The 22,834-nt window shown below is 47.0% G+C and overlaps 1 protein-coding gene across 2 annotated transcripts in view; it reads right to left on the minus strand.

Moving 5' to 3' along the window:
• Positions 1-22,834, minus strand: part of LOC109869673 (low-density lipoprotein receptor-related protein 1) — a 148,701-nt gene that overhangs the window by 47,400 nt on the left and 78,467 nt on the right. For both annotated transcript variants that reach the window (XM_031803758.1, XM_031803759.1), the window contains exons 8-25: positions 11,028-11,190; positions 10,313-10,535; positions 10,031-10,223; positions 9,550-9,699; positions 9,078-9,314; positions 8,662-8,842; positions 8,189-8,411; positions 7,722-7,911; positions 7,374-7,496; positions 6,952-7,092; positions 6,361-6,486; positions 6,118-6,234; positions 5,762-5,842; positions 4,720-4,887; positions 2,905-3,087; positions 1,900-2,097; positions 1,498-1,743; positions 1,038-1,235 (exon numbers count right to left, since the gene is read on the minus strand). In XM_031803758.1, the coding sequence (XP_031659618.1) occupies positions 1,038-1,235; positions 1,498-1,743; positions 1,900-2,097; positions 2,905-3,087; positions 4,720-4,887; positions 5,762-5,842; positions 6,118-6,234; positions 6,361-6,486; positions 6,952-7,092; positions 7,374-7,496; positions 7,722-7,911; positions 8,189-8,411; positions 8,662-8,842; positions 9,078-9,314; positions 9,550-9,699; positions 10,031-10,223; positions 10,313-10,535; positions 11,028-11,190 (3,141 nt within the window). The remainder of the gene's footprint in view (positions 1-1,037; positions 1,236-1,497; positions 1,744-1,899; positions 2,098-2,904; positions 3,088-4,719; positions 4,888-5,761; positions 5,843-6,117; positions 6,235-6,360; positions 6,487-6,951; positions 7,093-7,373; positions 7,497-7,721; positions 7,912-8,188; positions 8,412-8,661; positions 8,843-9,077; positions 9,315-9,549; positions 9,700-10,030; positions 10,224-10,312; positions 10,536-11,027; positions 11,191-22,834) is intronic.

The raw sequence follows: 22,834 nt of genomic DNA on the forward strand, positions 1-22,834 counted from the left end.
GGCTTGATACAGTAGCCTTAAGGGAGGGCTTGATACAGTAGCCTTAAGGGAGGGCTTGATACAGTAGCCTTAAGGGAGGGCTTGATACAGTAGCCTTAAGGGAGGGCTTGATACAGTAGCCTTAAGGGAGGGCTTGATACAGTAGCCTTAAGGGAGGGCTTGATACAGTAGCCTTAAGGGAGGGCTTGATACAGTAGCCTTAAGGGAGGGCTTGATACAGTAGCCTTAAGGGAGGGCTTGATACAGTAGCCTTAAGGGAGGGCTTGATACAGTAGCCTTAAGGGAGGGCTTTGGTTTTGAACCTATGAAATAGAAAACAAGCAATTCCTACAGCTGACGGATAACCTCTGAATACGAGGTTCACCGGTATGACGGGCCATGGACACGTAGCCTACATCACGGAAGGGGGTCTTCAGGCACTTCCAAAACAGGACCTGCACGGCTAAAATAAATGTGGGCCTGCCTACAATGCATACTGTATTTAAAAAAAAAGGGAATGTCGGCTCACTGTTTTACTCCTCTCAAAACGTATTTTATATAAAGCTTTGGCGATTTAGAGTTATTGCCAAGCGGTCTCAGGAGCCAATCCCTTTAATTGACAGTCTAGACTACTTAAACGAATGCATTGGGCAGACAAGAGAAGGGCCTTAATTGAGGAGGGGAAGCTATGCTTGGTTTTTAATACGATAAAATGAAACGTGGGGGGGAAAAACATCCGTTTTTTTTATGTTTCGAAATAGGAAGTATACAAGTACAAAACGCACAATAGGCTACTCTTGTTCCATGTTCATATGGGCAGTGTGCGTCAGGGCTGGGTAAGCCGAGTTTCCACTGTCAAAATGAATGTCATAACTAACTGGTAAATTGCCAAACCTGGCGTTTAGGGCTGGAAAATACCTGTGCGGCAGTTTCTACACGAAGCAATTGCTAACTAACGAGTGTTTGACACTAGTGCTGCTAGTGCTTAACACCAGCCGGGAAATAAAAAGAGCCAAATGAGTGTAATAAGTTGAATAAACGGAGACGCTCCCCCTCACCTCCGTTCTCGGAGAGTTTCCCGCGGTAGATCTTGTCCTCCACCACGTCGGTCCAGTAGAGGGTGTTCTGGCTGAGGTGGAAGTCCAGAGCGATGGTGTTCCTCAGGTTAGGCACCAGCACGCTGAACTCTCCCTTGTGGAGGTCAATACGACGGATCTCATGGCGGTTGGAGAAGATGATGAACGGCTTGAAGGGGTCTGGGGGGGGGGGTGGAGAAATATTTAATATGGAAGGGATCATTTAGGGGCCCTGGAGATTGTCCTTGTTAGGTCACATGGTCTTAAACCGTGGTCTCCGTTCTTATGGTAGATATACCCAAAGTTCAATATTTACGAAACGCCATAACTCACACAAACAACCACGGTTCTCATCGGATGGCCAACAAGATTATATATCCATTTTCTACCTCTCTACTACCGTCTCCCCTCTCTCTGACCTTTCACCCTCTCCTCTGCTCACCAGTGCTCTTGCAGCTCTCCATATCGGTCTCCAGCTCCCAGCCCTCGTAGCAGGAACACTTGACGCTGCTCTTCTCTTGCTCACACTTCTGGCTGCACTTGAGGTGCTTGGCGCAGAGGTTCATGATGTGGCAGGTCTTGTTGTCGGCGCCCAGCTCCATGCCCAGGGGGCAGGAACACATGAAGCCCTCCCCAGGGATGATGGAGCAGTTGTGGCTGCAGCCGCCGTTGTCTATGGAGCACAGGTCTGAGGAGAGTGGCGAGTAGAGAGGAGAGGAGAGGAGAAATCATAGAGATGTGTGATTTGAGGCAATTCCTACCTTGACCAAGGTGGTGTAGCTATGGGTAGGGAGATTGAGCGAGTGTGTGTGTGTTTGAAAGTGCGCGCGCACGTTGCTCTTACCACAGAGTTTCTCGTCAGAGCCGTCGGGACAGTCGTCAGTGCCGTCACACAGCTTCTCGACGGGCAGACAGATCGAGTCGTTGGTGACACAGACGTGGTGGGACAGCTTACACACCAAAGCCTCGCAGTTGTCCTCGTCCGAGTTGTCCTCACAGTCACTGTCCCCGTCACACACCCAGGCCTTGCTGATACAACGAGCTGGGGACAAGTCAAAAGGGTACAGGTCAGAAGTCACACCGCACTGACACAACAGGCTGAGGAGACAACCAGACAGAAGATCACACACACACCAGGGTCATACGGATACGCCGAAGGGACAACCGTGGAAACACCGTGGCAATGTGAAAAAGGGGACAAGTTCAACTCTGAATAGAGAAACAGAGATTGTGATGGCGGCAATGGCGTGCTGAACTCTCATGGTTGCCTTTCTGGTGACGGCTGCTGGGAAGTCAATCCTAAGAACGAGAGTAATTCAGTCCGTTTGCCAAGGCTGCTGGCCGTGTTAATCCAGACGTCTTAATCCCCGGAGCACCAAGGGGTCACCGTGGGTAAAAGGCATCCTCATTCCCAGAGAGCAGCTTGTTGTGATGTTTCTGTCACAACAAGCCCCTTGGGATAACAAGCTCTCTTAAGTGATACAGTGTGTTTGACAGTGTGTGTCCAAACCGCTCAGACACTGCTGAAATGACTTACTACATGGAGAATACTTGCTCTGAGACATGGATGTTACTATAATGCCGTCTAGAGGATGTAGGGCAAGAGGACACCAGGACTTCTCACTGACTAATCTGATGAGGTCAGAAAAAAAAAACTGACACACGCACCCACCACAGCCTGCCCTACCACAGACTTCCTGAACCCTCACTAACTGGTCTGATTAAAACCATTAACAAACAACAACAAAAGGCCACCGACTCAGTTAGCCAATACCATAGAGGACGAGACAGGAAGAGAGAGCGGTTAGCTCATTTCTCTTGACGGCTGAAACGGCCAACGCAAACTCACCGGAGTTCCTGCAGCTGAACTTGACGGCTGGGTCGCACATGTGCGTCACGCCCTCACAGTCGCTCTCGTCACTCAGGTCCATGCAGTCGGTGTCCCCGTCGCAGCGCCAGCGCATGGGGATGCACAGGCCGTCCATGCGACACTGGAACTCATCCACGTGGCAACCCCCGGGAGGACGCGTTGCTAGGGAGACACAGGAAGGGGGAGAGAGAGAGAGAGAGAGAGGGAGAGGGAGCGGAGTTAGCCGACAGCAGAGGGGGATAGAGAGTATGGCGAGCGACAAGCGAAGAGAGACTGCTAATTACGGACAGCTCCATTCGATAGCGGAGACGGGAAAACCGGCGTAAAAACGCATCCAATATCTCAACCCAGTTCGCCGTCGACAGGGTAGGTCTGCAGGGTCAGAATGGGTTCAGGCTCCAGGTGGGCCTCGGGTGTGAACAAACCATGACAAAGCAGTTCTGTTCTGTTCCCACGGCCATCGTCGCCTGATGTTAAGGGAGTCATTAAGGAAGTGGAATAATGACATCCCTTCATGGCAAGAGTTGGCATGGAGGAATCAGCAGTTGGCATAGGGGCATAAGGAACAGGCCCAGGACTTTCTAAGTGGAATACAATATGTGAGAGAGAGAGAGGGAGGGGAAGGCAACAGTATTGCTTTTCTTCTCAAACTAATGACTTCCAGAGGGTTTGGCGCACACACACACACACACACACACACACACACACACACACACACACACACACACACACCTCTCCCCTGTCACTCCGGGGCAGGACAACTTCTAAGCAATTAACTCCTCTCTCAAAGCCAAACTGAGAGCTGAAGAAAAAGCAGAGAGACAGAGAGAGAAAGAGAGTCTAGGGAGAGAAAGAGAGTCTAGGGAGAGAAAGAGTCTAGGGAGAGAAAGAGAGTCTAGGGAGAGAAAGAGAGTCTAGGGAGAGAAAGAGAGTCTAGGGAGAGAAAGAGAGTCTAGGGAGAGAAAGAGAGTCTAGGGAGAGAAAGAGTCTAGGGAGAGAGAGAGAGTCTAGGGAGAGAGAGAGAGTCTAGGGAGAGAGAGAGATAGAGCTTCCAGAGCCCCTCTTTCACTCTGCCTGGCCTCCTCTGATCTCTGCCAAAGCCACACAGCCATTACCAAGTCATTACCAAGCCCCTCAACGCCTCACCAGAGAGACTAGTCCCCCCCCCAACACCCCTGACTAAAACGTTGGCTAGAGTAAGAGCAGCAGGCATTTCACCCGACCTCCTTTTTCCCCCATCATTTAAAGTGAAGGTCGATGTGACCAGCCGTCACCAAAACAACCACACAACTTCAGCAAGCCTTACCGAAGGGCGGCATTGTTCATGATTTGCAGCTCACCGCAGAGCATAACCACATCCCTGAGAGCAGCGAACACGTCGGATCAGCCGGTCAACATGCGACACACTCCAAAACGACAACACGTACACAGCCAGAGATAGGATACAGGCATTTCGTGTGGCGATAAATATACCAGTGTACAAAAAAAAAGAGGACAAATATGGGTACTGAGGACCAATATACTGTAGACTCTCCTTCGCGTGAAGAACAATAGATGTTTGCGATGCAGACAGCTAGACTCACGCAAACACTATGAGCACCATGTCGCTCTCCTGCCACGTGCTCAATGAAGAAGGAAGGGAGATGCTCTATAGCATGCGTAGGGGTGGTACAGTAGAATAACTATACTAGGAGTTGGAAGCCAGGGTCAGCCACAGTGCAGCGCCTCTGGGCCAGTTCAGGGGTCAAGTGGCTTGCTCAAGAGCACAGCGGCGGCACCGGCACCAGAACTCACCCTGGTTGGTACAGTTGGCGTGGGTCTCGTCGCTGTAGTCTCCACAGTCGTTGTCCCCGTCACAGGTCCAGTACTCCGGGATGCAGCGGCCACTGTTACACTTGAACTGGACACTGGAGCAGGAGTGGCTGCAGCCTGCCTCGTCGCTGTTGTCCCCGCAGTCGTTGTCTGAACACAGAGAGAGAGAGAGAGAGAGAGAGAGAGAGAGAGAGAGAGACAGAGAGAGAGACAGAGAGACAGAGAGAGAGAGAGAGAGAGAGACAGACAGAGAGACAGACAGAGAGAGAGACAGACAGAGAGAGACAGACAGAGAGACAGACAGAGAGAGAGAGACAGACAGAGACACAGACAGACAGACAGACAGAGAGACACAGACAGACAGACAGACAGAAAGAGAGAGAGAGAAAGACACAGGCGGAAAGGGCAGGCGCGCGCACACACACACACACACACAGAGACGCACAGAGACACACAGGTAACATTTATTACTAACTTCCATGAATAAGCCATTATAAATGCTTGTAAATGCTTAACCCCCTAGAGTCAATTAACAAGTCAGGTTATGTCGTTATATCCTCCACATCAGCCGATGTCGCACTTCCACATCTGCGGTGAAAGGTGGCAGAGCTGGAGGCAGAGCTGGACACCCCAAATATGAGTCTTCTCTCCAAAACCTCTGTAGCATCCAAACGGCTTGACCTACAAAACTATTATGACCCCCCCCCCCCCATTTGCTCTCACAAATGTCTCCATTTTGCTCTATGGCTCGTCTGAAGTCGGTACCGTCGATGTGCCAACTTCTGTTTGTAGCGTCAGAAACGTTTGGGCTACAAACTAAATGTGACCCCACAAGTGTCACGGGACTTGTCTGAAGGTAACCGGTTGTAAAAGAAGTTAAGGTATGATGGGAAGTTTTAGCTAAAACGATCCATAGGTTGACCATATTAACACAATTCCATATGTCAGCCTAGACTTTTAAGAATTAATACATTATACAGGTTACAAATGCTTATGAATGCTTAAAAAGGAGATGTACGCTCACCGTTGTCACAGCGCCAGTTAACGTTGATGCAGCGGCCGTTGGCACAGGTGAACTGGGTGAGGGGGAAGCAGGTGGGATAGGCTGGGGAGAAGGAGAGGCGAGAGGAAACCAAAATGACATCCTAGAAACGCCATCACGTGCCACAAACAGACCTCTCTTGGTCCACTTCAAACTAAGCCGTGCGAGAGTCTAAAACCCCCAAAACCGTCCAACTAACCAAACTCTTGCTTGGCTAAAAAGCAGAAATATATCTGCCGACCAGGCTTCAGGTTTAGTGAGTTGAGTTTCAAACGTTAAACTACTCTAGAAAAATCTAGAACGCTACAGAGGTGATGCGTGATGCCAGAAGTCCCCACCACAGGAGGCCGGCTCATCAGAACGGTCCCCACAGTCATCATCCAGGTCACATGTCCAGGAAGTGGGGATGCAGCGCCCACTGGCACACGCATACTGGTTGGGCGGGCACGTACGAGCTGGAGAGGGGGTGGGGGATAACTGCATTACAGATGGGGAGAGCGTGTGTACGAGTCCACATGCATGATTGAATGCATGCGTTTGTGTCTAGTAATATATATATATGGGTTTGTGTGTGTGTGTACCTGAGCAGGTAGTGTTAGACTCATCCTCATAGGTGCCACAGTCGTTGTCCCCGTCACAGAGCCAGCGCAGTGGGATACAGCGGTTGTTCTGACACTTGAACCGGTCCGATGGACACGTGTGCTGGTCTGTGCGGGAGAGAGAAGAAACGTACGATTCGCGACAGTCGAATTTGAACGTGAGATCAATAGAATTAGAAGTGGGCCAACTTGGTTTCCAGCCAAACATAAGGACCATAGACAGAGGTTACCAGGTGTTACTAGTTGTCGCGCGAAGAGAGAGTTGGATGGAGAAACTACGGACCTATTTGACATTGAATTGATGGTTAGCACTGCATGGCTCAAGGAAGAGCAGGTATTAGGGCTTGGATTGGTAAAGTTCATCCTCTGTTGCTGCTAATGCACAGCACATGATTCTCAACTGTGCGCGTTGTGTGTGTGTGTGTGTGTGTGTGTGTGTGTGTGTGTGTGTGTGTGCGCGTTGTGTGTGTGTGCGTTGTGTGTGTGTGTGTGTGTGTGTGTGTGTGACTTGTTGTCGCGTGTGTGCTCGTTGCTCAGTAAACCCGGCGGCGGCGGCGGTGTGACATGACTCACGGCAGAGCTCGGGCGCCTCGTCGCTGTTGTCCAGACAGTCGTTGTCCCCGTCACACTTCCATCGCTCCTGGATGCAGCGGTTGTTGTTACAGGAGAACTCCCCGAGCTGACACTGAGGAGGAGGGATGTAGGTGGGGTTGGCTGGGGGAAGGAAAAGAGGGGACTGTTACGGATGACGTAGCAAAGCAACGGCTTTCGCAGTCTCTGCTGTTCCTGTGTGGGATGGATGGATCTACTTACGAGGGGGGGGGGAGCTTTTCCCCCCACAACAAACCCAGCTGAAGAAAGCAGGTCTGTGAAGCTTCGCTTCTCGACACACCAGCTTGAAACACGGACATTTCCACATGGCGTCCCAGTTCAACGTAAAGAAATCCCTGACACTACTCTGACTGAGACCCTCCGGAGAGCGTCCCAATGCATACCTTTACAGGTGACATTGTCGTCGCCCAGTATCTGGTCGTCGGCACAGCCGCAGGACCTGCCGTCAGGGATAGCCAGACACAGACTGCTGCAGCCACCGTTTTTCACGCGACACAGGTTGGTCCCTATGGGAACAGAACAGAAGACAGGCAGACGGGACCGTTAGCGTTGTTACCAAGCAAATTTGCCTATGGGACATTAAAGTAGTCATTAATTCATATCTAGACTAGCTAAATCACCGATATAGAATCAAATGTTATGATTTTGAAGCATAAAAAGTTTTGGCATGTGTTAAACGCGTTCCCCGTTGACTGAGGTGTTTACCCACCAGGTGTCACCCGTAAAGTTACCTTGCTGCTGGTGAGCGTCGTACACACGGATCTCGAAGAGGGGGGGGCGTTCGTTGCGGAGCAGCGTGACAGTGCTGGTGGAGATATCGAGTTTGAAGATGCTGCCGCCGCGGTACTCGTTCCAGAACAGGTACTGCTTGTAGTGACACAGGCCGAAGGCGTGGTTTAACTCGTTTCCCTCGTACACCATCTGACCAATCAGAAAGAGAGAAGAGGATCATTGCACGTGGGTCATGGTGAGGACGAAAACCATAGAACCATTAAATATATATATATATTTTTTAAATCACACACTTTATTTAGAGAGTTTGGCAATCAGAGGGGGATACAAGCAGGTGTGAGAAACAGTGGGAAGGGTGGATGTGACGACTGAACCCTGCTCTCCAGTGGGGAGATTTCACACGTGCGACAACCAGATCGACGATCACCAGCATTCGGGTTGAGGCTTGCTGACCAGGCGAACTGACCTTGCGCTCGGTGGTGTTGAGGTAAACCATCTCGATGCGGTCGTAGTACGCGTCCACCCAGTACAGGATGCCCTGCGGGATGTCCAGACTCAGACCGTTGGGCCACAGCACTGTCTTACTGGTCAGCAGGACCTGGTCGTGAGAGCCGTCCATCCACGCCTTCTTGATCTTCCCTCGGTTACTCTTCTTGGGGTCCTCCTCCCAGTCTGTCCAGTACATCCACCTACAACCATAACACGATGTTAAAGCCATACTAAAGGGCGAAAAATTCCAGCTAATTGCCCAAAATTCCGAGGGTTTCCGGAAATGATTGTTGGAAGATTCCCGGAAGCAGGAGCAAATAAGCAGGAAACCAGGAATCCTCCAACCTAGTTTTGGGGAAAGTGACCCAACATATTCTCATTCTGTGAGGTCTTTGTGTGAGATGTGTACAGGAGCAAAGGAGCAAGAAGAGGGGGTGGGGGATGTCTGACCCGTGCTGGGGGTCCACTACGATGGCGCGGGGGTGGGTCATCTTGCCCTCGATGAGGGTCTTGCGTGTCTGAGAGGCCTTCTCCAGCCTGGCCACACTGATGGTCTTCACGGGCCCGTCGTCGGTCCAGTACAGGTTACCTGCCATCCAGTCTACCGCTATCCCCTCCACGGTGTGGACGCCTGAGGGAAGGGACAGAGGGATAGAGGAAGGGAGAGAGATTGAGGGTGACTGTCCACTAGGGCTTTCGTGACCTCATGATATCATTTTTATCATGACACATTGGTCACGATTCAATATATATTGCATCCCAAATCTACATGCATTGCGATTCAATTCTGCAGTAGGTTGGAGCTGAGTCCTGTCGCAATGCAGGACATGTTAAATACGACGGTAGTCAAACAGACAGTCCTTTACCATCCTTCAGGATGGTGTCCCTCTCCGTGCCGTCAATCTTCTGCCGCCCGATGATGTAACTCACGGCGTCAGCGAAGTAGATGAACTCGCTCTCGGCGTGGAAGTCCAGCGCCCGCGGGTTCATCAGGTTCTCAATGGGGATCATGAACTCGTCGGGGACCTTGGCATTCATGTCCATGCCACGGATGATGCCAGGTCGGCCCTTACCGTACACCAGGAACAACTCGTGTTCAGGTTCTGCAAAGGGAACGTCGACAACGAGGGGATATCGCTGAACGGTTAGTTACAAGATCTGAGCAACAAAACAAGGTATTTTCTGTCCAGAGTACATAACTGTAAAAAATGATGTTCTAGAGACTTATTTCAACTCATATTCCTATAATATAAAGCAGGTCTGTGCTGTATGCGATTTTTTGCGCTACTCTCTGTGTACGGAACACAATTCAAAACTTGATGTATGTGAAGTACTCACTCTTGCAGGACTTTCCGTCGCTACCCAGGCTGAATCCAGAGCGACAGCGGCAGGTCCGGGTCTTGTGGCTGTTCCCCAGCAGACAGATGTCGGAGCAGCCTCCTGGCTTCTTAAACTGGTCCGGGGCACACGCATGACTCTTCTCTCTCACTGGGCACCAGGGGAGAGAAGAGAGCGGGGTCAGAGGTCAGTACTAGGCACCGACATGGCAACAACTATGACGATCGATACAGACAGATGACACTAGATAACCCTTCTGGACTCTTTCAACCAGGAAAACCCGGGATTGTTTTTTAAGTTACCGTAATTTTGCAACGCTAGGCATGTACCTACATGGAGGTCGGCGTCTCTGGCGGAACACATGCGGGGGCTGGAACAAAAGCCCGACCACACTACATACCACAATCCATGCCAATGATTTGCCCCATACCCTCAGTGCCTATCTGGGTAAATACAAAGGGGTTTGAGGGTGTGTACCTACCTGGGGGTTGACGTCTCTGATGGTACACGTGCAGGGCGGCGCCGCGGTCCACTCGGGTCACCACCGTGAAGTCAGAGGCGTTGAAGCGGTTGACCCGGATCACGCTGGTCTTCGCGTGGTTCAGGTTGCCCTCGTCAGAGTTGGTGGCGTATAGGTAGTTCTCAAACACCGTCAGCCCGTACAGATGCTCAATCTGACAGAATGAACAACAGACGGAATTGGTGGTTGTGTGTGTGTGTGTGTTTTAATGGAACATCTTCCTTGACTCATTCATGACCTCACCAGCAGGCCCTGTATGATGGTGTGTCTGTTCTGGCCCTCGTAGTCCACCACCTCTATGTAGTCCAGGTAGGCATCGGCCCAGTAGACCAGCCGGTTGACCAGGTCCAGGGTGATACCGTGGGGGAACACGATCTTACTTTCCACCAGCTTGGTCCGGTTCTGACCGTCCATGTCACAGCGCTCCACCTTGGGGGTCTGACCGTAGTCTGTGAAGAACACCTTGCTGTAGGGAGAGAGGGTGAGGAGAGAGCAGGGGGGGGGGGGGGGATGAAGAAACCATGCGTGCGTGGGAAGAATAAACAGAGGAAAAGGAATGACTGTGCATTCCAACAGACTGTACTTCCTTAAATTTATATTTGACCTCAATCACGCTGCTTTACGCAGCTCATTAAAAAAAAGTGCCATCTGCGTTAAGTGTGGTTAATATCGGAGACGTCTACATCCTTCACCAGGAGATGCCTTCCAAAACTGAGAAGTGACACCTTGTAAAAAAAATGAAGAACACAGGATACACAACTTTTTAAGTGTCACCGTCAGCAGGATGAAGTGATCAGACACATGTTGCGTGCGTGTGTGTGTGAGAGAGAAGAGGAAGTGTTTTCACTGACTAAGGCGCTGGGTCATCTGACCAGAAGGACCAGGGGGAAGTAAACAAAGGACCTTCCGAGGTCACTACGTCAGGGGTCTCTGGGGTTGTTAGTGGGGTAGTGCTCACCCCATGAGGGGGTCTAGGGCGATGCCTTTAGGGTTGTAGAGCTCCTGATCCAGCAGGGTGACACACGTCTGGCCGTCGGCGTTGCACACAAAGATACGATCGTCCATGTTGTCCTCGAAGTAGAAGTTCCCGGTCAGCCAGTCAATAGCCATCTGACCCACATCTGAAGGGATAGAGAGAAGAGGATACGAGTGGGAAAGAGAGAGAGAGAGAGAGGACGAGTGTGAGGGGGACCGAGAGAGATTGACGTATCAGAGTTGAACTCCAATCAGTGTCAGTGACTGCAAACACAACCCATAAGCCCATCTCACCCACTGAGAGAGAGAAAAGCATTAACCCTCTCCACCCCAACCCACAGCCTGCTTGGTGACCTGACATGGTCCCACCCTGCCTCACAACCCGGCCTCATTTACAGTTGAAGTCGGAAGTTTACGTACACCTTAGCCAAATACATTTTACCAAGTAAGAAATCCCTGTGTTAGGTCAGTTAGGATCACCACTTTATTTTAAGAATGTGAAATGTCAGAATAATAGAATGATTAATTAAAGCTTTAATTTCTTTCATCACATTCCCAGTGGGTCAGAAGTTTACATACACTTAATTAGTATTTGGCAGCATTGAAATTGTTTAACTTGGGTCAAATGTGCGGGGTAGCCTTCCACAAGCTTCCCACAATAAGGTGGGTGAATTGTGGCCCATTCCTCCTGACAGAGCTGGTGTAACTGAGTCAGGTTTGTAGGCCTCCTTGCTCGCACACACGCTTTTTCAGTTCTGCCCACAAATTTTCTATGGGAATGAGGTCAGGGCTTTGTGATGGCCACTCCAATACCTTGACTTTGTTGTCCTTAAGCCGTTTTGCCACAACTTTGGAAGTATGCTTGGGGTCATTGTCCATTTGGAAGAACCATTTGCAACCAAGCAATATCTTCCTGCCTGATGTCTCACCCTGTCTGAGCACTGTCTGACTGACTGGGAACTTTAGACAAGCAGAACGTGGAAAAAGATCGGGCTTTGAATGAAATGGTGTTCTTTTTGGAGGCTGTGTATTGTTCCTCTCAGTGTCTCCCAGCTGATTTCCCAGCAAGGGCTCTGACAATGAGAGTCTGTGTGAGAAGGCGGCTGGGGTGGTGGGGTGGGGAGGGTGGTCCCACAGAGACCCAGCTGTGGGAGGGAGGAGAGGAGGGAGGGGGGCTCATGTGGCCTTGTGTTTTAACAGCTGCCACCATGCTTTCTCAAAGAGGGGAGAGAGATCTCCTAATACACTGCACTGTACTCCATCAACCAGCCCCCGTAAACCAAAACCATTGTTAACCCACAGAGCAACTTTGAAGTTGGGCCATCCCACCCCCCTGTAGTTAGCCTATCCCAGCATGTGACTCCAGGGGTTATAGCCTATCCCAGCGGTGGAAAAAGTACCCAATTGTCATACTTAAGTAAAAGTAAAGATACCTTAAGTATATTTACTGATTTAATCTATTAAGTATCAAAAGTAAAACTATAAATCATTTCAAATTCCTTTATTAAGCCAAACAGACAGCACCATTTTCTCGTTATTTTAATGTACGGATAGCCAGGAGCCAACACTTAGACATCATTTACAAATGAAGCGTGCGTGTTTAGTGAGTCCGCCAGATCAGAGCCAGTAGATGACCAGGGATGTTCTCTTGATAAGTGTGTGAACTGGACCATCGTACTGTTCTGCTAAGCATTCAAAATGTTATGAGTACTTTTGGGTGTCAGGGGAAAATGTATGGAGTAAAAAGGACATAATTTTCTTTGGGAATGAAGTAAAAGTAAAAGTAGTCCAACATATAAATAGTAAAGTACAGATACCCTTGGTAACATGATACTACCCTCGCCGGTCCATGTTTCCTAGACTCCCATTCACGATGGTAGTTTCTTTTCGTCTTCTCGTTTGTGGTGAAAGCAAGGTCTTTCCCTTTGCTGAGTCTTTCTTCCCAACGCAGTTAAGCCAAAAACCAAGCCCAGTTATTCAGAGGTGCGATCTACTACGCTCCCATTGGCTAGCTAGCGTTGTCTCACTCGCAGGAGACCAGGGCAGAGACAGTGGCCTTTCCAAGGTAAGGATGGAAAGTGTAATTTAGGCCTATTATTATCATCATGTTTGGTAACAATTGCCCATGTGTTTATTTTCAGAGTTTCAATGAGTAAAAATGTCTCAGAATTCTCCTGAATTCCCTCAATTGAAGGTCAACTAAGTTAGCCTAGGCTACTTAACGTTACCAGCTCGGTATTTGAAGGTGTTGTATTATCATTAGTAGTCTATTATCAAGTAAAAGCATATGCTTATTATTCATGATTTCGCAAATATTTATTAGCTAATCATTCAGTCAGCCTTTGTTGTTAAATCAGTGGCTGAAATTTCGCGGTACGTGATATTCACTTCCGGACTTAGTAGGCTCGGAGAGCGCTCAAAGCGTTGTAGAACGCCTCTCTGAATAAAAGGGGCGTGGTTTTGGCTGAACCGCGTTGGGAAAAAGAAAGACCCTCCCTTGCTAGTAGTAGCCAGCTGGCTAAAAATCTTGAAAGCTAGCTAGCCTTTTTAACTTCCCACATCTCCATGTGAAATAATCAGACTTAAAAATGTAATAATATGCCCTGGCAAATACTCTTATACTTGCAAGTGTAACCTACAACATTATCACAGTTTGATATGCCGCTTTAGCGTGTTCACTCAAAAATAGAACGTCATGTTTCAGTCATGAAGAAACGATGCATGGTTACAGTATTTTCTACCATTTCACAACAGCCTGGAATCACTAGTTATTAGTTCTAAACTAAATACAAAACAAAGGAGCTGATCGGGGACTTCAGGAGACAGGGAGCACGCCCCCATCCACAGGACCGCAGTAGAGAAGGTGGAAAGCTTCAAGTTCCTCGGCGTACACATTACTGACAATCTGAAATGGTCCACCCACACAGACAGTGTGATGAAGAAGGTGCAACAGCGCATTTTCAACCTCAGGAGGCTGAAGAAATTTGCCGTGGCCCCCCAAGACCCTCACAAACTTTTACAGATGCACCATTGAGAGCATCCTGTCAGGCTGTATCACTGCCTGGTACGGCAACAGCACCGCCCGCAACCGCAGGACTCTCCAGAGGGTGGTGCGTTCTGCCCAACGCATCACCAAGGGCACACTGCCTGCTCTACAGAACATCGACAGCACAAAATGTCACAGGAGGGCCAAAAGATCATCAAGGACAACAACCACATGAGCCATGGCCCGTTCACCCCGCTCATCAAAGCTGGGACCGAGAGACTTTAAAACAGCTTCTATCTCAAGGCCATCAGACTGTTAAATAGCCATCACTTGCCAGCCTCCACCCAGTACCCTGCCCTGAACATAGTCACTGTCACTAGCCGACTACCACCCGGTTACTCTACCATGCACCTTAGAGGCTGCGACCCTATACACATAGACATGGAACACTGGTCACTTTAATACAACTTTTTTTTTTAAATACCTTATTTACATAAGTATTCAGACCCGTTGCTATGAGACTTGAAATTGAGCTCAGGTGGATCCTGTTTCCATTGATCATCTTTGAGATGTTTCTACAACTTGATTGGAGGCCACATGTGGTAAATTCAATTGATTGGACATGATTTGGAAAGGCACATACCTGTCTATATAAGGTCCCACAGTTGACAGTGCACATCAGAGCAAAAACCAAGCCATGAGGTTGACGGAATTGTCCGTAGATCTCCAAGACAGGATTGTGTTGGTACCCTTACCCAGATCTGTGCCCAAATACATTTCTGCAGCATTTAAGGTCCCCAAGAACAGTGGCCTCCATCATTCTTCAATGGAACTGGCCGCCCGGCCAAACTGAGCAATCAGGGGAGAAGGGCCTTGGTCAGGGAGGTGACCAAAGACCCAATGATCACTCTGACAGAACTCCAGAGTTCCTCTGTGGAGATGGGAGAACCTTCCAGAAGGACAACCATCTCTGTGGCACTCCACCAATCAGGCCTTTATGGTAGAGTTGCCAGACGGAAGCCACTCCTCAGTAAAAGGCACATGACAGCCCACTTTGCCAAAAGGCACCTAAAGACTCTCAGAATATGAGAAACAAGATTCTCTGGTCTAATGAAACAAGATTGGCCTGAATGCCAAGCGTCACATCTGGAGGAAACTGGCATCATCCCTACGGTGAAGCATGGTGGTGGCAGCATCATGCTGTGGGGATGTTTTTCAGCGGCAAAGAGGAACAGAGCAAAGCACAGAGAGATCCTTGATGAAAACCTGCTCCAGAGCACTCAGGATGTCAGACTGGGACAGGACAACAACCCTAAGCACACAGCCAAGACAATGCAGGAGTGGCTTTGGGACAAGTCTCTGAATGTCCTTGAGTGGCCCGACCAGAGCCCGGACCTGAACCCAATCGAACATCTCTGGAGAGACCTAAAGATACAAATGGGAGAAACTCTCCAAATACAGGTATGCCAAGCTTGGAGCATCATACCCAAGAAGATAAGGCTGTAGTCGCTGCCAAAGGTTCTTCAACAAAGCACCGAGTAATGTGTATGAATGAATACTTATGAAAATGTGATATGAGTTGTTTTTAAATTCCTAACATTTCTTTTGCTTTGTCATTATAGGGTATTGTGAGTAGATTGATGAGGTGAAAAACGATTTAATACATTTTAGAATAAGGCTGTAACCTAACAAAATGTGGAAAAAGTCTAGGGGTCTGAATACTTTCCAAAGGCTGTATATATTTTTGAATTCTATTCTTGTACTTTTAGATGTGTGTATTGTTAGATACTACTGCTACCCTCGCAATGACGTCTGCTAAATATGTGTACGTGATCAATACAATTTGATTGGCTTCATTTCAAACACTACTAAAGTATTGGTGCAATTCCAAGAAGGAAATCAATTATTTACAATCAGCCGCCATGGTTTTGGCATATTTCTCCATCTCAGCTTCCCAAATGGCACCCTATTCCCTATAAAGTGCACTACATTTGACCAGAACCTTATGGGCCCCAAGCAAAGGTATTGCACTAAATAAGTAATAGAGTGCAATTTGGGACCCACACCATCTCATGTTCCAAGGGAGGTAACTGCAAATGCATAGACTCATAAAAACAAGCCCGGGAGGACAGAGATTGAATGAATATAGATGAGCAAAACTAGTTTCAAACACACAAACACACGCGTGCAGGGACGTGTGTAGCAAAAAAAGCCTCGAGAGGAAATTGGCTGACGATTCAATTTCACTCTTTTCAAAAACAGCACTAGGAGGACGACACTCTAATTGACCTTTGAAGAAACGAAACAATCGAACAGCAGCACCAAAAGGTATTGGGTTGTTTGGGTGGATGTAATGAACATGAATTTGCACTTTTCTGCATTAGGAAGTGTATTGTTGTGGAACAGGTGGGACGCACAGACCCCCCAGCCCCCCTCTCGAGACAGCAGAGCGAGAGAGAGAGAGAGAGAGAGAGAGAGAGAGAGAGAGAGAGAGAGAGAGAGAGAGAGAGAGAGACAGAGAGAGAGAGAGAGAGAGAGATGGTTGGAGAGTTGAGGGTTGGGCAACAACATCATGGAAGAGTACTCTTTTTGTTACAGTGATTCTCTTACATGACCTTTCTGTTTCTGGGAAATGGAAAGTTATGTTTCATGGGTAACCTAACCACCCAGGCACTTCCTGCCCTCAACGCACCACCTCACACTGGTGTGACTGTATGGCAAACACTCATTCACACAGTAACAACAGTTACATTATCTCAACTGACAGGTGCAGTTGGAGCCAGATGGAGAGCTCGCAGAAAGAGCACGTGAGCGATTCCTCTACGTGAGCGCTTCCTGACAACCGCTGCCATCGTGCCTGCTAATAAGTCACTAAAATCTGTCTGTTTATAACGTAGGCTGCACAGTAAAGAGATACGAGGTTGTATGTGGGTGTTAGATGGCATGTGTGGCTTCTTCTCAATTGTCTCTTTGATGTCTTGTGTCCTCTCCTTATCTCTTTCTCAAAAAGTACTTAAAATCCAACGCACTCTTTCCAAGTGTCAACAGTAACTCTGAGTATCTGCATTTTGTAATTGGGCAATTCCACGGTAACAGAATTACAGTCTGGCGCAGCGGTCTAAGGTACTACATCGCAGTGTTCAGGAGTCACAGCCATGTGTCATTACCGGCCGTGATCCCGGAGTCCCATAGGGCGGAGCACAATTGGCCTAGCATGGTCTGGGTTAAGGGAGGGTTTGTCCGGGGGGGCTTTACTTGTCTCATTGCGCTCTAGCGACCCCTTGTGGCGGTCATCATTTGAACGGTGTTTCCTACGACACATTGGTGCAGCTGGCCTCCGGGTTAAGCAGGCGGATGTTAAGAAGCGCGGTTATGCGGGTCATGTTTCGAAGGAGGCATGACTCGACTTTCGCCTCTCCCGAGCCCGTTGGGCAGTTGCAGCAATGAGACAAGATCATAAATCACAAAATTGGGGCGATTAAAAAAAAATAATAATAACTCAAAGATGTCTGCAGAAAGAAGGGTGTGTCAGCTATAACACCTAAAATAATTATTTTGGTTATTGAACTACAGGAGGTGAAGTTGATTTGGTAACAGAATTACGGTAACAGAATGACATCATGGGTCCCTGATCTGTACTGTACTGTATAGAAATGCATAATTATGGATATGAATGTCATTCTCTTCTAGGTGATGTATCCTGTATAGGTACACAAAATGTAGGAATATGCAATAGCCTTCATTGGCATATTTGGGTATTATTCTACACACGGGCTATTATTGTATCAAGCTCTACTGTTCCTTACTATACAGTATTTTTTCTACTGTACTATTCTGTCCAAACTTGTGAAACAGACACCTATGATTGGTTCAGATTTGGTCCGGCCAGGGCGGACTGACCAAATTTCAACGTCCATAGAAGTCCAGTGCTCAGATGATTGTTACAGTAAATGGAAACAGGGGAGGTGGTAGGTGTCATGTTAGGTGACAGTAAGAGCTGGAAGAGGTGACATTAACAAGAGAGAGAGAGCAAGCCGCAGAGAGAGAAAGAGAGAGAGCCGCAGAGAGAGAGAGAGAGAACCGCAGAGAGAGAGAACCGCAGAGAGAGAGAGCCGCAGAGAGAGAGAGAGAGAGAGAGAGAGAGAGAGAGAGAGAGAGAGAGAGAGCAAGCCGCAGAGAGAGAAAGAGAGAGAGCCGCAGAGAGAGAGAGAGAACCGCAGAGAGAGAGAGCCGCAGAGAGAGAGAGAGAGAGAGAGAGAGAGAGAGAGAGAGAACACCAGAGGGAGAGAGAGAGAACACCAGAGGGAGAGCGAGAGAACACCAGAGAGAGAGCGAGAGAGAGAGAACAACAGAGAGAGAGAGAGACAATTTGAACGTTGACAATTTGATTGTCATTTTTATATTGTAAATATCCAAAATAAGCTTTGGCAATATGTACATTGTTACGTCATGCCAATAAAGCGAATTGAATTTTGAGAGAGAGAGAGAAACAGAGAGAGAGAAACAGAGAGAAACAGAGAGAGAAACAGAGAGAGAGGGAGAGAGCGAGAGAGAGCAGCAGAGCGAGAGAGAGAGCGGGCAGAGAGAGAGCAGAGAGAGAGCGAACTTAAAAAATAACTTGTACTGACAGGAAAAGATGTGTTCCTTTGTGCAATATATATCCCCCCCCCCCTCAAAATCCCCATATTACTCAGAGGAGATTCCCCCCCCCCTTGAGGAAGAGACGTGCCATTTCCAGGCCCAGGGAAATGTGCTCATCTGTGTGGACACAAATGTGTGCACAGGAACACTACCTGATCTAACAAGCACACGAGGGGAGAGCTTTATTACAGGCCATAGTGTCTCTAACTGTCTTAATCTCCCCCATAGAAACAACAGTGACAGCACCGTCAACAACAACGGAAGGGATCTTTTGCAGCTCTGTAGAAGCCTGGGTCTGTACTTTGTCAACGGTAGGTTTACAGGGGGGGGGGACTTTTTGGGGAGATTCACCTACTGCTCACCTCTTGGCCACAGTACAGTGGAGGTTGGAAACAACCAGACATTCACAGCCCAGTAAGCTATACAACATCAGACATTCATACAGATGGGCCCAAAACAGCACAGAAGAATACCAGAAAGCAACCTGGAACCAAAATATCCAGACACTCTTCGATAACTTTCTGGATACCACATTCACTCACAGTAAAGAAGGCATCAATCTAGCAGTAAAAAATATCAACTCTCTCGCTCTCTATATATATATATATATATTCAGGCAAACGGCAAAAGAAGCACAATTGAAATTGATACAAAAAAGACCACAGATGACAACTCGTTTGATGCAGTTTGTAAGAAAAAGAAAACTTAGAACACTATCCAACCAAAAGCACAGAGACTTACGCCTTCTCACTCTAGAAACGTACTCTCAGCAAGCAGCTGACTGTTTATGGACTCCTCAATTACTAACAACTTCTGGCAAAATTGGGATTTAAATGTTTTTTTATTTATAATCTAAACAAGAGGAATTAGCGATACCAAATGGTGACATATGGACAACCCATATTAAAACACTCTACTGCACCGTTCAAATTGACACAAACGCAGAAAGCCAAATTCATGACAAGTTGAATGGATTAGAGAAAGCTATAAAGGACAATGAAAATCCATTGGACTCCCCAGGAGCTATAAGAAACTAAACTATTACTGACCAGGAGCTCTATAAGACACTAAACTATTACTGACCAGGAGCTCTATAAGAAACTAAACTATTACTGACCAGGAGCTCTATAAGAAACTAAACTATTACTGACCAGGAGCTCTATAAGAAACTAAACTATTACTGACCAGGAGCTCTATAAGACACTAAACTATTACTGACCAGGAGCTCTATAAGAAACTAAACTATTACTGACCAGGAGCTCTATAAGACACTAAACTATTACTGACCAGGAGCTCTATAAGATACTAAACTATTACTGACCAGGAGCTCTATAAGAAACTAAACTATTACTGACCAGGAGCTCTATAAGAAACTTCAGGCCCTCAAATTTAAAAAAGCATGCGGACCTGATGGCATCCTAAATGAGATGCTCAAACTCACTAGTGCAAGATTTCAATTGGCTATATTAAAACGGTTTAATTTGATCCTGAGTGTAGGTTATTTCCCTGACATCTGGAATCAAGGACTAATAACCCCAATCTTTAAGAATGGAGAGAAATTTGACCCTAACAGTTACAGAGGCATTTGTGTGAACAGTAACCCAGGGAAGGTTTTCTGTAGTATTATAAATGTAAGAGTTCTAAACTTCCTTAATAAGCACAATGTCTTGAGTAAAAGCCCAATTTGATTTATACCAAAACATCGCACGACTGATCACATTTACACCCCACACACCCTGATAGATAAACATGTCCACCAAAATATACGCTTGCTTTATCGACTTCCAAAAATAATTGGATTCTATTTGGCATACAGGACTGTTCTACAAAGTTATTGAAAGTGGTGTAGGGGGTAAAACATATGACATAATTAAATCAATGTATACTGGCAATACGTGCAGCATTAAAATTGGCAAAAAAATAACAGAATTCTTTAACCAGGGGCGGGGCCTTCATCAGGGTTGCAATCTGAGCCCTGCACTCTTCAATATTTACATCAACGAATTGGCCACTATTCTAGAAAAATCCTCAGCCCCTGGTGTTAGTCCCCATAATTCAGAGTTTAAATGCCTACTCTTTGCAGATGACCTACGCCTGCTGTCCCCCGCAGAGCATGGACCTGCTAGAGCAGTACTGCCAGACCTGGTCCCTGGCAGTAAACCCCCAAAAGACTAAAATAATGATTTTCCAGAGAAGATCCAGATCTCAGGGAATTAGACCAAAGTTCTCAATCGGTACAATATATATAGAGCACTGCACACACACAACACTTACTTAAGTTTAAAAATAAGCTCAACTAGATACCTTAAATGAGGCAGTGAATGAACAGAGAGAAAAGCATGCAGGGAATTCTACACCATTAAAAACAAACAAATTGAAATTGAAATACCCTATTCAAATTTGGCTAAAACTAATTGAATGTGTCATTGAAACAATTGCACTTTATGGCAGCGAGGTGTGGGGTCCACTTGCAAAACAAGATTTCCCCAAATAGGACAAACACCCCACTGAATCACTGCATGCAGAGTTTGTTAAGATTCTCCTCCATGTCCAGAGGAAAACTACAAACAATACATGCAGGCCAGAATTAGGCCAATATCCACTAATAATAAAAACTCAAAAAGAGCAATTACATTTTGGAAACATCTAAAATATAGTGATCCCCTCTCATATCATTATCAAGCCCTACAATGCCAAGAGCTGAGCAAAGAAAAGAGTCCCCTCAGCCAGCTGGTCCTGAGTTCACAAACCTGTTCTAACACACTGAAGCCTCAGAACATCCAATCAATCAGAATAAAACAAATTACAACACAAAACTACATTGCTTATTGGGAAACACAAGCACAAAGCAAAATGCAGTGCTATCTGGCCCTAAATCGACAGTACACCGTGCCTAACTATTTGACCATGGTTACTGATCAAAACCTTGACAAAGACACAGGAAAAACCTGGCTCCCTGTAGAGGAAAGGCTGTGCAACCACTGCACAACAGCAGAACCTGAGACGGAGCTGCATTTCCTGACAAAATGTCACAAATATAAAACAATCAGAGTGTGTCATTTCCCCAAATTTGAAACCCTTATTCCAAGGTTTCAAAGACCTCTCTGATGAGAATAGGCCACCCGTCCTGTTGGGGGAGGATGCAGAGAGCTGTGTGTTGGCAGTGCACTACATTTCTGCCTGCCATAAGATGAGGAACAGTGTCTGACAGACCAATCAACCTGCACATGTCCTCTACTGTATGCTTATTGCTATTGTTCAATGCATGGTTATTTTGACCCTTGGTTACTGTGGTTACTGTTGTCCCGTTGACAATATGATTCTTATTATCATCATCATGTAGTAAATATCCAAAGTAAGCTTTGGCAATATGTACATTGTTACATCATGCCAATAAAGTAAATTGAATTGAAAGAAGAGAGCAGACACACAGACAGACACACAGACACACACAGACAGACAGACAGAAGGTTGTCCAGACTTGCGTTGAACACCAGAGGACAGAAAGAGAAAGAAAACAGTTCTGAGCTGAACATAACAGTATGCCAGTGGAAGAGAGGAAAGTAGCAGCTTGTGTGGTGCGTGGTGTGACTCCTATGACTTCCCCTTTTAGCCAATGTTATTGCAGTAACTCCGATCTGGTAACAGAATTCCCAGTCTGAATCACTTAATAATTCGTAAACAAACTTGATATCAGTAAAAACAACATAACTAATTAGTAGGTCTACCATCTACCTTCACTGGTTACTTTCGTTAACGTTCATTATCCCTCATGAGGGAGAGACATTTGAAAATATCAGAAAGATGTGGGTTTTTGGTCATGGAATTACAAGGCATTTCTCCAAAACTAAATGTAAGTGTTGATATTAGTTGTCAGGGGTTTTAGTCAACATTATTGTGTTTTGATGTATTTCTAATAATTTAACTGGTAGTTTGACCAGAAATCCAAACTTTAGCTTATTCACCTTTTTTTTAGGATGGAAAACTTTGAAGAATGTATATACACACACACACACCTTCATTTCTCAAAAACATAGACTCTTAGTTGTCATGTGACGCGCAACTACGGACCTCACGTCGGTCCTCATGGGTACTTTCCCGTGGAAATGACAATCATCAGGTCGTAGGTTGGTCTCAAACTCTGTCCCACGTTCTAGTCCTTC

This window comes from Oncorhynchus kisutch, linkage group LG24 (assembly GCF_002021735.2).
Source record: "Oncorhynchus kisutch isolate 150728-3 linkage group LG24, Okis_V2, whole genome shotgun sequence".
In the NCBI taxonomy this organism is placed as follows: Eukaryota; Metazoa; Chordata; class Actinopteri; order Salmoniformes; family Salmonidae; genus Oncorhynchus; species Oncorhynchus kisutch.